The sequence below is a fragment of the Chanos chanos genome, chromosome 8 (assembly GCF_902362185.1).
Source record: "Chanos chanos chromosome 8, fChaCha1.1, whole genome shotgun sequence".
Taxonomy (NCBI): Eukaryota; Metazoa; Chordata; class Actinopteri; order Gonorynchiformes; family Chanidae; genus Chanos; species Chanos chanos.
Genome location: NC_044502.1, coordinates 1,049,674 through 1,067,500, shown reverse-complemented (window position 1 = coordinate 1,067,500; position 17,827 = coordinate 1,049,674). Strand labels below are relative to the sequence as shown.

General features: G+C 41.7%; 1 protein-coding gene across 1 annotated transcript in view; it reads right to left on the bottom strand.

Moving 5' to 3' along the window:
* The window catches only part of sim1b (SIM bHLH transcription factor 1b), a 14,556-nt gene extending 3,977 nt beyond the window's left edge, over positions 1-10,579 (bottom strand). The window contains exons 1-8 of the mRNA XM_030781708.1: positions 10,405-10,579; positions 7,741-7,823; positions 7,225-7,314; positions 4,825-4,933; positions 4,632-4,717; positions 3,788-3,987; positions 2,802-2,908; positions 2,190-2,337 (exon numbers count right to left, since the gene is read on the bottom strand). Of these exons, the coding sequence (XP_030637568.1) occupies positions 2,190-2,337; positions 2,802-2,908; positions 3,788-3,987; positions 4,632-4,717; positions 4,825-4,933; positions 7,225-7,314; positions 7,741-7,823; positions 10,405-10,579 (998 nt within the window). The remainder of the gene's footprint in view (positions 1-2,189; positions 2,338-2,801; positions 2,909-3,787; positions 3,988-4,631; positions 4,718-4,824; positions 4,934-7,224; positions 7,315-7,740; positions 7,824-10,404) is intronic.
* Positions 10,580-17,827: the final 7,248 nt, after the last annotated feature.

Below are 17,827 nucleotides of genomic sequence, written 5' to 3'. Positions count from 1 at the left end.
CAGACACACAGCTATCACACTTTACACAATCACAGACACATTACACAATCACAGACACACAGCTATCACACTTTACACAATCACAGACACACAGCTATCACACTTTACACAATCACAGACGCACAGCTATCACACTTTACACAATCACAGACACATTACACAATCACAGACACACAGCTATCACAGACACACAGCTATCACACTTTACACAATCACAGACACACAGCTATCACACTTTACACAATCACAGACACATTACACAATCACAGACACACAGCTATCACAGACACACAGCTATCACACTTTACACAATCACAGACACAAGGCTATCACACTTTACACAATCACAGACGCACAGCTATCACGCTTTACACAATCACAGACACATTACACAATCACAGACACACAGCTATCATGCTTTACACAATCACAGACACACAGCTATCACGCTTTACACAATCACAGACACATTACACAATCACAGACACACAGCTATCACACTTTACACAATCACAGACACACAGCTACCACGGACACACAGCTATCACATTTTACACAATCACAGACACACAGCTATCACACTTTACACAATCACAAAACGATCTGTTTGTCTGCTTCACATGACAGCGTTACAGTAGATAGTGTTTGACTAGCGGGCGGTCGCTTCTTCATCATCATTCGCTAACGGTGGATCTCATCTCTCGCTTACGTGTCCGACTGTATGTTCGTGTTTTGTAACATTCGGCTGCGCAGACAGCCCTGCAGGGATCAAACAGAGGTCACGCCTGAAAACGTAGACTTATCAAAACAAGCTTTCAGTCCTTAAAAAACCCACAGATCTGATACCCCATTTTAAAACTGTCTAGACTTTTAACACGCTAAAGGTAAAGCTTTTAGAACTGAATAAAAAAACAGATCATTCGATGATGCAGTATATGCAGAGTATATATAAAACACATAATTATACAGCCCACAGATGAGCCCAGGACTGCTGGGCGTGACTCCCAGTCCGGCATTTTCCATCACAAGGTTTTAGATCAGTCAGATGAATATGGGTCCATAAGTACAGCAAAAAGAAAAGAAAAGAAAAGAAAAGAAAAGAAAAGAAAAGAAAAGAAAAGCATAGTGAGACAAGTAGATATGTCTGACTAGTCTCAGCTTAGCTCACTGTCCTTCACTGTCACTAAGGGACAGACGCTGATTTCCACTTCAGTGCCATAGACTGTTACTTTCTTTACCAGCCAATCTCACAGCAGCTCTGTCAAGAGGCAGGATCAGTGGTGTTTGTCTAGTCTGTGAGAATAAAAATATGTATTTGTATGAAAATAAATGTTATATTCAATATGAAAATCTTCACTTGGGGAGAAAAACCCGAATGTAGCGTATGTTTTCTCAAGAAAGCTCATAAATCTTTAGGATAAAGTCTCAGAAAAAATCACAAATTTCATAACTGTATTTGTCTCATGGCTTCTCAGAAAAGTGTGTGTGTGTGTGTGTGTGTGTGTGTGTGTTCAGGAGCTTCTATGGAGAATACACATGATAAACAACAAAAAAAGCTTCTCTGCACTAAGACCATCCATACACCATCACAACACCATCACAACACCATCACAACACAATCAAAACACCATCAAAACACCACCACAACACCATTAAAACACCATCACAACACCATCACAACGCCATCAAAACACCATCACAACACCATCACAAAACTCCTAAACACCATCACAACACCATCAAAACACTGTCATCGATACCATCACAACACCATCACAGAACTCCTAAACACCATCACACCACCATCACAACACCATCGCAACACCATCACAACACCCCTCAACACCATTGCAACATCATCACAAAACTCCTCAACACCATCACAAAACTCCTCAACACCATCAAAACACCATCACAACACCATCTCAACACCACCACAACACCATCACCAAACTCCTCAACACCATCACAAGACCATCACAAAACTCCTCAACACCATCACAGAACTCCTCAACACCATCACAGCACCATCACAAGACCATCACAGAACTCCTCAACACCATCACTGGTTCCTTTGATAATTAAGACTCAGTCAGAAAGCTTGTTAGGTTCTGATAACATAAAGACTGTCTCCCTCTCCAGGAAGCAGTGACTTGGGCTTAGAAATGCAAACAGAATCTGTGTCTCACGTGAGGACGTAGTTGACGCTGACGATGCAGTGGGGTCGTGACGATCGGCTGTTGTGGACAATGGTGAGGTAGCTCTGTACCCAAACCCAGCCGCCATGTTTGGCCAGAAAACGGTAATATTTGGTCGTCACCTGACCCTTCTCCAGCACTGCGGAGAGAGAGAAAAGATTTCAGTCAGGAGAAACTCAGCCCGTCACTGTTAAAAATAATCCTCAGATGTGCTGCCAGAAACAAAGTCAAAAACAAGTTTTGATCCAAAAAACTTCTGCTGAAGCATTGACATGTTCTTGGACAACCGGCGGTAATGTCAGAAAACATTTAAAAATCCTTCAAAAAAACAGAGAATATAAAATATTTTATTTCCAAACCGCTGAGAGTGTCCTCAGCGTCCTTTGCTACTGAGGGGCCAATTCTGTTCATTATAGTAGTGAAATTACATGACTGGATACAAACCCAGATCACACAGCTGACTGGCTGTGTGACATGAGACAGGCTGGTCCAGGAAGTTCAGGAAAATGAAATATCTGTGTGCTAATTCTGTGTGTGTGTAGCTGTGTGTAAGTGTGTGTTAATGTCATACTGAACACAGGTGCGTGCAGGTGGATGACTCACACAGGTGATGAGCACAGTGCAGGTGGAAGATGTCACAGCTGTGTACGTGATGGTACAGCGTTTTCTCGATCAGGTCCTGGGGTTCATATCCAGTCAGCTCTCCCACCCTGACACAGACACACACAGACAAGGAGTGGCTCTGCTAGACTGTCGAGTTTTGTGAACATTTGAAGCCCCGTTTTGTTTGGCAGTGATGCGGGTTCAAACCCCACATGTGATGGCAAACTGAGAAGAGACAAACCCTGACAGCATTTCAGAGGCGTGCGATGCACAAATCGTAAGCTGCGACTCAGAGAATGGAGTTACAGTGTTGATGCAGGTGGGCATGTGAATGGAGTGACAGTGATGATGCAGGTGGGCATGTGAATGGAGTGACAGTGAAGATGCAGGTGAGCATGTGAATGGAGTGACAGTGATGATGCAGGTGGGCATGTGAATGGAGTTACAGTGATGATGCAGGTGGGCATGTGAATGGAGTGACAGTGATGATGCAGGTGGGCATGTGAATGGAGTGACAGTGATGATGCAGGTGGGCATGTGAATGGAGTTACAGTGATGATGCAGGTGGGCATGTGAATGGAGTTACAGTGATGATGCAGGTGGGCATGTGAATGGAGTGACAGTGATGATGCAGGTGGGCATGTGAATGGAGTTACAGTGATGATGCAGGTGGGCATGTGAATGGAGTGACAGTGATGATGCAGGTGGGCATGTGAATGGAGTTACAGTGATGATGCAGGTGGGCATGTGAATGGAGTGACAGTGATGATGCAGGTGGGCATGTGAATGGAGTGACAGTGATGATGCAGGTGGGCATGTGAATGGAGTTACAGTGATGATGCAGGTGGGCATGTGAATGGAGTGACAGTGATGATGCAGGTGGGCATATGAATGGAGTTACAGTGATGATGCAGGTGGGCATGTGAATGGAGTGACAGTGATGATGCAGGTGGGCATGTGAATGTGCAGGTGGACGGGGGACGTACCTGGAGTCCAGGAAAATGAGTCTCATGTCCAGACTGGCTCTAAACATAAACATGTTGTTGTGAAGTTTGATCTCGGTTATGGCGCTGGGAGGTAAGGAGTGACCGACGGCCAAGAGGCCCACGTTCTGATAACAGCCATCGAAGGGAGCCATGTCCAAACCGCACTGCCGGATCTTCAGATACCCGCTACAGTGGATGACCTGGGAGAGGGCAAGGGTCAAAAGTCAAGGGTCAGGCATAGAAAGCCACAAAACATATTAACTCTTCTTATCTTTATCTTTATCTCTCTCTCTCTCTCTCTGTCTTCTATCTATGTATGTATCTATCTTTCTATCTATCTCATACCACATAGCACTTACTTACTGTGAATTCTATACATCATCTACCATTTGGAATGTATTTATTGAATTACACTACACACTATCCTGGTGCTGTATGTTGTACTGCACATCGTATTGTGTATCGTATATTGTAGACTGTACATTGGATTGTATACTGTATTGTATTGTATATTGTACATATATTGCAGGTCCTGTATTGTGTATTGTATTGTATATTGGATGTCTTGTATCCTCTGTTGTATTGCACACTGTATTATCTTTACTGTGTATTTGTATTTATTGTGTATTTTGTGAACCACACAGAGAACACCAAGTAAAATTCCTAGTACATGTAATGTATCATGGTGAGCAAAGGTGATTCTGATTCTGATCAATCTATCCATCTATCTATCTATTTATGTGTGTGTGTGTGTGTGTGTGTGTGTGTGAGAGAGAGTTAAACAGAGCATACATTATATATAGCTCCATATAAACCACTACACACACAGTTACATATAACCCACCTTGTATCCACCACTCGCAAGGCCAGCGTTCCGTTTAGCTAAGACGCATTTCATTCTCAGGAAGAAAGAACGCTCCACCTCGTACTCTGAAATGCAGATTAAATCTCTTATACAGCCATTCTGCCCGTAAAGACACAGATCTGAGATTCTGCAGGGCACTCACTGAAGCTAATGTGAGTCAGATGAGAGGTACCTTGGATGCAGTGTGAATAGTTTGGCTGCTGGGGCGTCAGGATGGCGGTCATCTCATCGTGATCCGCAGGGTGAACGTATTCGTAAATACTATTCCCAGTCAACTCTACCTGTTAAAACAACACGGTGCACTGTGTCATTCAGCATTCCACGGCACACTACACTAACACAGCCTCTCAACTTCAGTACAGACAGAGTGATGTGTGGATGTGAGGAGATGTGGTAACAGGTGAGGAGCAGTATGAGAGTGTGAGAAGGTGAGGAGATGTGGTAACAGGTGAGGAGCAGTATGAGAGTGTGAGAAGGTGAGGAGATGTGGTAACAGGAGAAGAGCAGTATGAGAGTGTGAGGAGATGTGGTAACAGGAGAAGAGCAGTATGAGAGTGTGAGAAGGTGAGGAGATGTGGTAACAGGTGAGGAGCAGTATGAGAGTGATGTGAGGAGATGTGGTAGGAGGTGAAGAGCAGTATGAGAGTGTGAGAAGGTGAGGAGATGTGGGAGGAGGTGAAGAGCAGTATGAGAGTGTGAGAAGGTGAGGAGATGTGGTAACAGGTGAAGGGCAGTATGAGAGTGTGAGAAGGTGAGGAGATGTGGTAACAGGAGAAGAGCAGTATGAGAGTGTGAGAAGGTGAGGAGATGTGGCAACAGGTGAGGAGCAGTATGAGAGTGTGAGAAGGTGAGGAGATGTGGTAGGAAGTGAAGAGCAGTATGAGAGTGTGAGAAGGTGAGGAGATGTGGGAGGAGGTGAAGAGCAGTATGAGAGTGTGAGAAGGTGAGGAGATGTGGTAACAGGTGAGGAGCAGTATGAGGGTGGATGTGAGGAGATGTGGTAGGAGGTGAAGAGCAGTATGAGGGTGGATGTGAGGAGATGTGGTAACAGGTGAGGGAGCAGTATGAGAGTGATGTGAGGAGATGTGGTAACAGGCGAGGAGCAGTATGAGAGTGTGAGAAGGTGAGGAGATGTGGTAGGAGGTGAAGAGCAGTATGAGAGTGTGAGAAGGTGAGGAGATGTGGTAACAGGTGAGGAGCAGTATGAGGGTGGATGTGAGGAGATGTGGTAGGAGGTGAAGAGCAGTATGAGGGTGGATGTGAGGAGATGTGGTAACAGGTGAGGAGCAGTATGTGAGTGATGTGAGGAGATGTGGTAGGAGGTGAAGAGCAGTATGAGAGTGTGAGAAGGTGAGGAGATGTGGTAGGAGGTGAAGAGCAGTATGAGAGTGTGAGAAGGTGAGGAGATGTGGTAGGAGGTGAAGAGCAGTATGAGAGTGTGAGAAGGTGAGGAGATGTGGTAACAGGAGAAGAGCAGTATGAGAGTGTGAGAAGGTGAGGAGATGTGGTAGGAGGTGAAGAGCAGTATGAGAGTGTGAGAAGGTGAGGAGATGTGGTAACAGGTGAGGAGCAGTATGAGTGTGTGAGAAGGTGAGGAGATGTGGTAACAGGTGAGGAGCAGTATGAGAGTGTGAGAAGGTGAGGAGATGTGGTAACAGGTGAGGAGCAGTATGAGAGTGTGAGAAGGTGAGGAGATGTGGTAACAGGTGAGGAGCAGTATGAGAGTGTGAGAAGGTGAGGAGATGTGGTAACAGGTGAGGAGCAGTATGAGAGTGTGAGAAGGTGAGGAGATGTGGTAACAGGAGAAGAGCAGTATGAGAGTGTGAGAGGGTGAGGAGATGTGGTAGGAGGTAAGGAGCAGTATGAGAGTGTGAGAAGGTGAGGAGATGTGGTAACAGGAGAAGAGCAGTATGAGAGTGTGAGAGGGTGAGGAGATGTGGTAGGAGGTGAAGAGCAGTATGAGAGTGTGAGAAGGTGAGGAGATGTGGTAACAGGTGAGGAGCAGTATGAGTGTGTGAGAAGGTGAGGAGATGTGGTAACAGGTGAGGAGCAGTATGAGAGTGTGAGAAGGTGAGGAGATGTGGTAACAGGTGAGGAGCAGTATGAGAGTGTAAGAAGGTGAGGAGATGTGGTAACAGGTGAGGAGCAGTATGAGAGTGTGAGAAGGTGAGGAGATGTGGTAACAGGAGAAGAGCAGTATGAGAGTGTGAGAGGGTGAGGAGATGTGGTAGGAGGTAAGGAGCAGTATGAGAGTGTGAGAAGGTGAGGAGATGTGGTAACAGGTGAGGAGCAGTATGAGAGTGTGAGAAGGTGAGGAGATGTGGTAACAGGTGAGGAGCAGTATGAGAGTGTGAGAAGGTGAGGAGATGTGGTAACAGGTGAGGAGCAGTATGAGAGTGTGAGAAGGTGAGGAGATGTGGTAACAGGTGAGGAGCAGTATGAGAGTGTGAGAAGGTGAGGAGATGTGGTAACAGGTGAAGAGCAGTATGAGAGTGTGAGAAGGTGAGGAGATGTGGTAACAGGTGAGGAGCAGTATGAGAGTGTGAGAAGGTGAGGGAGCAGAGGCACAGACCTGAGAGAGTCCGAGCAGGACCGATGCTGTCTCTGATATGTACATTATCTTCCCATCTGGAGCCACCACGAAGATAAATCCATCTAATGTCTGAGAACCACAATTATTATTATTATTATTATTATTTATTATTATTATCATTATTACTATTATTGTTGTTGTTGGTGGTGGAAGTAGTAGGTTGAATCCATTATAGATACAATGCAAATGTTCAAACAACAACAACATGAACTAACAACAACAACCACAATAATAATAATAATAATAATAATAATAATAATAATAACATTAATATTAATAATAATAATAATAATAATAATAATAATAATAATAATAATAACAACAATAATAAACCACAATACTCTGAGATCCAAAATTAATAATAACACAAATGTTTTCATTCTGTGAATGGAACAGTAGATAATTAAATAAACATAACTTTTTTTACTGAGACAGTTTCAGGGAAAGAGAGACAAAGTGAATGGATGACTTTATGAACAGTTCCTTGAGAATTACCTGGAGTAAATGACATCCCAGCTCTCGATCCATAGAATCCAGAGATCTGGCCCGACTCACGTGACCCCATGCCTCCCCCAAACCTAAAACCAGACAAGTCGAAAACCCTTCACACGTCACATAATTATGATTATTCTCGTTCCCATTAATGTTCACCAACATTGTCCACACTGTAGCCTACTTGCTGTATTTTGTAACCTATCGCTGTTACTGCTTTTTCTGCTACCACTGATAGAGACGGCAACGACGACTGCGGTGATTCTTAGAACTCGCTAAAATAAATAAATGATCATATCTTCGACCTAAGGTAACAAAATTTTCCATGAACACCATGAAGAACAATAGAAGAATATTTCTATTGATTACTCAGCAGCGGTAACAACGCAAGTCCCTGAACCAGTCCAAGTCCAAAAACTCATAAAACGCATAAAACGAACACGCTTAACGCTCTGTGTAACACGGAAAGTTATTCAGAACAACTGTCTTCGGTTTTGTGATTCCAGTACACTGACTCCGCCAATAGCACGTCAACGCACTCAGACACAGCCGTACGAAACGGCACGAAGAGAAACAAATAATTCCTTTGGTCCACAGTTAAACTAATCTTTTGTTATCTAGGAACATGGATTAATATGTTAAATAAACAGGGGGAAGTGATTAAAAACGAATCATTACATCTACACTGTCTATGTGTTAATTTGACAAAAAAAAAAAAATAGCCTAATGGCCGAGAACCTGGTAGGTCTAAAGTTCTGCTACAGTTCATGTTCTACGTGTTCAGTTTATCTTTAGAGAACTGTTGAAAAATAAATGTTCTAAAATAAGAAATTCACCACCGTTTTGTTTGAAAATAATTGACTTCTATGTCCGGCCTACTACCTAAACCTATTTTATCCTGCGTGTTGCCGCGTTTTCATCTATGATCGACAGGTTTGTGACTCATTTGCCCATGTCAGTTGGTTAGTTTGAGTTTCTAAATCACCCTGTCCACCCCTTTTCACGCTGACGCTTCACGGTGCAGACAGCAGGTGAAGATTAAACTGAGCCTTCTGAGAGGATAATTTCACCAAAAGAACTGTGAGACAGCATTAATACAGAAATGGGAGCTGGAGCAGAACTACTGTGTTTTTTCAGCCTGAAATGTCACAGTACCTCTTGGCTGGTTTTAGAAAGATTGTCAGTTTCTTGGACTGGGAGCACGTTTGTGGGAGAGAAATTCTCTAACGTAGCCTAGCAGTGGGACTTGCTCCCAGAGCTTTCAATCGATCCATTAACTAAAATTGCTAACACATTGACGTGGCCCCTAAAACGGTCGCTTTTATGAGTTTTTCCCCCCCGAAAAAAGTATTTTTTGTTTCAGTTTAAAATGACAAATGCAAGCCAAATGCAAAATGTTACCCGCTTGCTGTTAATTAGGCCTTCGTGAATTCAGACTGTATGATTTAAAATATTGAGCGTGTATGAACTGCCTTTAGACGGCTCGTCTGATGTAGGCTATCTCTAAAAAATAACAATTCAGTAATAAAGAATCTTGAGAATTGTAATGCTCCTCAGTCGAAAACGAAAATGCATTTGTCTTCTATTCTTGTTGTCAGGAGCACCATCTGCCAATCCTTAAAAAGAAAGGTAAGAGAAATAAAAAAAAAAACAGGCCACGTGCTGTTTTATTTGAATTTTAAAAACCGTTACCCGTTTCGTTACATTTTAGAATCTCAGCGCGTGGATCAATAAGCAACAGCAAGGACGGAGCAGCCGGGGGCATTCCGGGTTACAGTGAGGGTTTAATGAGAAATACACTGGAACTAAACCGTGTAAAACTCTTTGCCGCCAGAGAATATGGCCGAGACAAAGTGGAGATATTAATTTTCCTGAGACAGGCTGTGTGATTCCTATCTATATATATTGACGGAGCCCACAGAACACGCTTGAGAAACATACATTATAAATAGGCCACGGCAATTTTAGCACAGCCGAATTATTTTAAACGATGCAGATTATCTATGTTGGCGTTAAAAATGAAAATGATTCTTTCCTCTGTAAATGAAGGTGAAAATTGTGTAAGCTTGCCATTATCATCAAAGTCGTATGACTACGATGTCCACCCCACGTGAGAGAAAAATTTTCTATTTGTTCTCGAGATTTAGAGAGACAATTGAGGGCTTTAATGAAATATGGCAACACCGCATCTCAAGCCCTGAGATCAGTCCCAGGGGCTGTGCAGGCTGCCTAACTAATTGCTCGGGAGGATGCGCAGTCACGAATAAAGGGAGAAGAGGAGGCCTCCTTCAACCAAAAAAGAGTCGCTTTCCAACCGGCCTGCAGTTCACGCGATTCCTCCTTGAGAATGTTGTGCTCACTTCACACACACAGGCAGGGCGACTGAGTTTAAACCTCATCTTCTTGGCTGGACAGCGTGTGCACACACTTCAGCATGATTATATATTTTTTAAAAAGACATACAGAATGAGAAATACAGAGCAGAGATCCAATACTTACAATATTTTCTTTCTGTAAAATGATGATTTCACTCAACAGAAATGTATCTTGTCTCTCACCACTGCCAGATCAGTAAGAATTTTGCAATAATTTTCATGTTTTGGCCAGATTAACCCGATAAAAGCAATTTTAAATCTTAGGCCCAATCTAAAAACACCAAGCACTTACCTTGAGGAAAAACTATTCGCATTTTTAGGTAACTGGTTGTCAGTCGTATTATTGAAGCTTTATCCAGTTGGGACGTAATGGCAGACGGTAAAGGCAACATTTTGGCTAGCTCGTAAAATTCACTATTTTCTTTTTCCCGTCGAGTCCTTGCAGCTGTCTTTGACTTCTCCTTCATTATGATAATCCCACCGTTTTAATTACTGCTCTGTGGAACTCTTTCAGACATTTACTTGATCTATTAAAAGTTGCGAAGTGATAAACATCTGAATTCGGTTTCCCAGAATCACCGGTGAAGTCAGTTGAGGAGAACGGTACAAGAAATCCTTGTTCATCATCTCAAAGGCACGGCACTACACAGCATGGCGGGTTTAGATTATACCGAAAAATCCCGGAGAGGCTTGACAACCTGGATCTCGTCTTCATCCAGTCGGAATAGCGTCTTCCTCAAGGCCACATTCCGCGTGCTCTTAGCGCGCACGTAGCGGCCTCTTGGCACAGCCTGTTCCTCCTCATAACGCCCCACACAGCGGCTTGAAGCTGGAAAGTGAAAATGCACAACGAATAACGTCGGATTGTTTGTCCCATATCACTTTTTACAACGATGCATATCCGGGATACATATCGCTAAAAGAACAACGAATTGTGTTTTTTAATTTGTTTGATGTGAACCGTCCGCAAATCATGAGACATCAAGTATAAAAATGTATTTCAGAATTAACGAAAAATGATCCAGAAGAAAGTAAAGTAAAAATGGAACATCTGTTATCGATTCTACTTCTAGTAAGAACAATAACAACAACAACAACAACAACAACAAACAACAAGAAGAAGAACAATAACAACAACAACAACAACAACAATAATAATAATGATGATAATAATAATAATAATAATAATAATAATAGGTTTTTGTTGTTTTATATTATTATTATACTGGCGTTATACCGCACTAGTATTGTGTAATATTGTACGTTGTAAAATGTGCATTGTACAACAACAACAAATAATAATAACAATAATAATAATAACAATAACAAGAACAGCAACAACAACAACAACAACAACAATAATAATAATAATAATAATAATAATAATAATAATAAGGCCAAAATGGAGTCGAAATGCCACAGTTCTGTATAAAAACTGATTAGAATTGAGGGGACTCACCTACGCGCCGAGTTCCCTGTCGCCTGGTTCTCACCTAAAGTTTCATTTGAATCATCCCTCAGACCAGTTAAGTTTAACCGCCAATCTTACACGGAACTGATCACTGGAAAGGACGCGACCCCGACATCAAATACACTAAAGAGAATTAACAAAAAAGACCGTGCTTATTTAAAGTCCTCCCAACCCTCTGTCAGACCCTGTCATACACTCTCCCATGTCTTTAAGTTGGGATCTACCCTGCGTCTTCTGATTGGTCGGGAAGTGTCGAGGACAATTTGGTGATTGGCTGCTGTGGATAACGAGTTCACAGCATTTATAGCACAGAATACCAGACACGTTGCTTTTCTTTTCGACGTCCTTTAAAAATATGTTTATTTATTTATGAAATAAAGCATCTTCTCTCTTGATCTCTTTGATCCCGACTGTTCTGAAATCGCTTGAAACAGGCTACACACAGGGGTCAAATTTTATTCAAAAACAGTTGAGGAAATACATAATTTGTAATACTACACTTATCAGCCTTATTGTTATCAAGGCATCACACATGATTCTACACATCTCTCGCTCTCTCTCACTCTCTCGCTCTTACACACACACACACACACACACACACGCACACACACACACACACACAGACAGACACACACCACGATCCTACCAATGTTCAGCGATTTTAGTATTCGTTTCTGGCGTTAGATAGGCCTATGTTAATAGATTTGTCGTCGTTCTCCTCTCAGGCTGTGAAATTTACAGACGCGGCGTATGATTTCAGATGCCAAGAAGGTGCTTGAGCGTAAAGACGTAGTTAACCTCTCGGTTACAAGAATTTAAGACGAAGTAAAAGATACAGTCTACTCACGTCCTCAGCAACGCCATTAAGACGACATAACATGTCTACACGATTAACAAATTACAGTTAAGGGGAATTTTGAGTCTTAGATTTGCACTTACAACTGAAAACAGTCAGTAGGCCAGCAGGCCTATAGCTTGTACAAATTACTCTCCTTACCATCTGCAAGATTTCAGGTCTGTTTCTGTGAAGTGTGCAGGGAACAGCAGCCCCCAACCTGACTGGCAGTCTAAATCTTCTGTCCGTTTTTTATACTCGTTATGCTGTAGACTATTTCTGATATGTATTGTTTCATATAAAATAGCACCGCACAAGGGAATAATTATTTAAATTATTTGCTGAAATTAACCGACCAGTTGAACGAATGAACATGAGAGCAGATGGGTGAGTGAATCTGTAAATGAAGTTTCTATTATCTCAAGATAATGAAATAATCTTATTATTGCTTTATCATCAGAGGCTATTATATGGTTTTATACCTGCACTAATTTCGAAATTATTTGGGATTGTCGCACTGATTTACATGTTTTTCGCATCTAAAAGAAAATAACAATTAGGTGACATTTATGAGCAAACGGTTGTCAGGGATAGTGTAATAGACAGACAGGTAGAGACGGAGTCTATGACCGTGCTGTAAAAATAGCTCGGTATATGCTTTACATACTCATCTGAGGATTAATCTCCGGCGCGTGAATCAGTTGAGAACGCGACGGCTCATGTTCTTATTTAATTAGCAGGTAGCGCCGCTCGGGGATAGGACTGCACGTTCGTGGGGGCCACAGAGGCGGGGTCGCTCACATCGGCGCTATGCCCGGCCTTTCTCATTAGGCCCACAATTAACGGGGAAATTGGCAACCGCGGAGATGTCTTCATCAGTCTCTCTCTCTCTCTCTCTGTGTGTGTGTGTGTGTGTGTGTGTGTGCTGATTCTGAGAAGAATGAAAATGCGTCAGATTAACTTTGAAATGTATATTTTAAGATTGGACCGTAAACTGTTTACTCTTAACAAAGTGAATTCGCTATTTCAGCCAATCAGATATTAGCCAATACTTCCATGCAATAAAATGTGATGAGGAGAGCCTGTGTTCTGTTTTTATATAACATTATATCATATATCATTTATCTCACATTATATCATATAAGATATATATATCTATGAGAAAATGATGAGTGACAGTGTTACCTGTCTGCCTCCTGCACTGTATATGGACTATTCTTTCAGAAGCGCTTTTATCTGTTCAGTTAAATGGTTTAGAGTTTAAATGACATGCTCTTTAAAAAAAAAACAGACTTGCTCAAAATGAAGTTTTAGAGAACCTGAAGGCTGAGAGCTCTACTGAGCATGCCCGAGTCAACCCTCTGTCAGACCAGAGCAGGATGACAGCATGACAGAACCCCAGGCCCAAAAACAGGAGCCCACTCTCCTCTGTCTGACCTCAGAGAGGGAGAAGAGGGCTCTAGAAAAGTTAGTGCCTTTTAGAGAGCTAAGGGCAAAAAATGTGGACATTCTATAACTGAACATTAATCAACAAAACATTAACATTAATTAACAAAACATTAACATTAATTCACAGAACATAAAATCAGTGATTGCTTGGCCACATCAGGGAGAACTGAGGGGGTTAAGAGGTCAGGTGTCCATCACTGGGTGAGCAGAGAGACAGGCGGACAGATGGTACAGTCCGAAAACGCTATACGTAGCAGACAGACAGGCAGACAGCAGTATAGTCCGAAAACGCTACATGCAGCAGACAGACAGGCAGTCAGTGGTATAGTCCGAAAACGCTACATGCAGCAGACAGACAGGCAACCAGATGGTACACACAGCAGTAAGAGTCTGGGCCAATGCCGTGCCTGGCATGTGTTGCGTGTCTGTTTTATGTGACTGAAGCTCTTGATGAGCTCTAGATGCGTAAAATTGAGTGCTGACGATTATATGAAAATGATTATGATTGTTATTTAACAACCTAACGACGCCAGTGCTACAGACGGGTCAAACAGAGAGACACTAAGAGACAAAATAATTATGGCAACAATGTACAGGAGCAACTGGGGACATGCAAATGGTCTCTTTCTTAAACTGATTTTTTCTCAGTGTGGTAGCACGCCTTCGAGTTGAAGTACAGGGCAGATCCAGTCACCGGCCTCGATGCTATTCTGACGACATGAGGATGAGACTTAAGACAGAAAACACGGCGAAAACGGGAAGTAAGTAAAACTGTCACTGCCACAGCTAAACTTTTCATCTCTAAACTTTTAAAACTTTTAAATGTTACATTACCAAGTTACGTATGGCGGAATATGTACTGGTTGTTGTTGTTTTGTCGTTTTAATAAGCTATATAGCGGCTTTAATATCTGTGTGTGATTAAATGGCATTATACGGTTTCCATTAAAAAACAGCCCCACAGAGGTACAGTCAAAGTTCATGTCCCAGTCTAATTTGTGTTAGATTAGACATGTATTTCTGCCTCAGTCACTGCCTCAGTCACCCAAAATGCCAGACACTTTGCTTTGTGTTTGTTTGTATGTGGTATGTGTGTGTGTGTGTGTGTGTGTGTGGGGGGGGGGGGGGGGGGGTTGAGTGTGTGTGTGTGCACGTGTGTGTGTGTGTGTGTGTGTGTGTGTATGTGTGTGTATGTGTGTGTATGTGTGTGTGTGTGTGTATAGCTGCCATTCAGGAAGTAATGCTTATTGAATGAAAACCAGAATATATGGAATGAAAAAGTAAGAATATTGATTGAACAGCTTTGGTGTTTAGGCACAGGCACAACAATAACAACAAGGTGCACAATGCCCAGCTTTGTAATTTGTCATTAAGTTGGAAAAAATTACAAAATTTTCTCTGAATAATGGTAAATTTCACTTTGATATGTTCATAGTCCTGGCCAAGTGAAAACTCAGTCAGCTGTGGAGAATTACAGACTTGGCCCAGCAGAGGCAGACAGCCCATAAAAAGTAACATGACCAGCCTACGACATCACAAATAACACTGTCAATCTGTGACATCAGCCTATGACATCACAAATAATACAATCTGTGGTACATGTACAATAACAATAAAGGTACTCATATTAGCGACATTAGCCTGTGACATCACAAATAACACAGTCAGTCTGTGATATGAGCCTATGACATCACAAATGACACAGTCAATCTGTGACATCAGCCTATGGCATAGCGGTTTATTTTATTTATTTCATCATCAGGACACATTATGACAACATCACTCAGATCTGTACGAAAAACCTCACAACATCATCCAGATTTAAAAACATGATACAGCATTTCCCTAGCTCCTGCAAAGGTCCCTTGATCCACTTTTTTGGACATGTTAATTTTCACGCTTAGCACTGGACTTGCCCACAATCACAGGGATAAATACCAGCTTTATACCAACATCACAGGGTAAAAACCATCTTTATACCAACATCACAGGGTAAAAACCAGCTCTATACCAACATCACAGGGTAAAAACCAACTTTATACCAACATCACAGGGTAAAAACCATCTTTATACCAACATCACAGGGTAAAAACCAGCTTTATATCAACATCACAGGGTAAAAAACAGCTTTATACCAACATCACAGGGTAAAAACCAGCTCTATACCAACATCACAGGGTAAAAAACAGCTTTATACCAACATCACAGGGTAAAAACTATCTTTATACCAACATCACAGGGTAAAAACCAGCTCTATACCAACATCACAGGGTAAAAAACAGCTTTATACCAACATCACAGGGTAAAAACCAGCTTTATACCAACATCACAGGGTAAAAGCCAGCTTTATACCAACATCACAGGGTAAAAACCAGCTTTATACCAACATCACAGGGTAAAAACCATCTTTATACCAACATCACAGGGTAAAAACCAGCTCTATACCAACATCACAGGGTAAAAAACAGCTTTATACCAACATCACAGGGTAAAAACCATCTTTATACCAACATCACAGGGTAAAAACTATCTTTATACCAACATCACAGGGTAAAAACCAGCTCTATACCAACATCACAGGGTAAAAACCAGCTCTATACCAACATCACAGGGTAAAAAACAGCTTTATACCAACATCACAGGGTAAAAACCAGCTTTATACCAACATCACAGGGTAAAAACCATCTTTATACCAACATCACAGGGTAAAAACCATCTTTATACCAACATCACAGGGTAAAAACTATCTTTATACCAACATCACAGGGTAAAAACCAGCTTTATACCAACATCACAGGGTAAAAACCAGCTCTATACCAACATCACAGGGTAAAAACCAGCTCTATACCAACATCACAGGGTAAAAACCAGCTTTATACCAACATCACAGGGTAAATACCATCTTTATACCAACATCACAGGGTAAAAACCAGCTTTATACCAACATCACAGGGTAAATACCATCTTTATATCAACATCACAGGGTAAAAACCAGCTCTATACCAACATCACAGGATAAAAACCATCTTTATACCAACATCACAGGGTAAAAACCATCTTTATATCAACATCACAGGGTAAAAACCATCTTTATACCAACATCACAGGGTAAAAACCAGCTTTATATCAACATCACAGGGTAAAAACCATCTTTATACCAACATCACAGGGTAAAAACCAGCTTTATACCAACATCACAGGGTAAAAACCATCTTTATACCAACATCACAGGGTAAAAACCATCTTTATATCAACATCACAGGGTAAATACCATCTTTATACCAACATCACAGGGTAAAAACCAGCTTTATACCAACATCACAGGATAAAAACCAGCTCTATACCAACATCACAGGGTAAAAACCATCTTTATACCAACATCACAGGGTAAAAACCATCTTTATACCAACATCACAGGGTAAATACCAGCTTTATACCAACATCACAGGGTAAAAACCAGCTTTATACCAACATCACAGGGTAAAAACCAGCTTTATACCAACATCACAGGGTAAAAACCAGCTCTATACCAACATCACAGGGTAAAAACCAGCTTTATACCAACATCACAGGGTAAAAACCATCTTTATACCAACATCACAGGGTAAAAACCAGCTTTATACCAACATCACAGGGTAAAAACCAGCTTTATACCAACATCACAGGGTAAAAACCATCTTTATACCAACATCACAGGGTAAATACCATCTTTATACCAACATCACAGGGTAAATACCATCTTTATACCAACATCACAGGGTAAAAACCATCTTTATACCAACATCACAGGGTAAAAACCATCTTTATACCAACATCACAGGGTAAAAACCAGCTCTATACCAACATCACAGGGTAAAAACCAGCTCTATACCAACATCACAGGGTAAAAACCAGCTTTATACCAACATCACAGGGTAAAAACCAGCTTTATACCAACATCACAGGGTAAAAACCAGCTTTA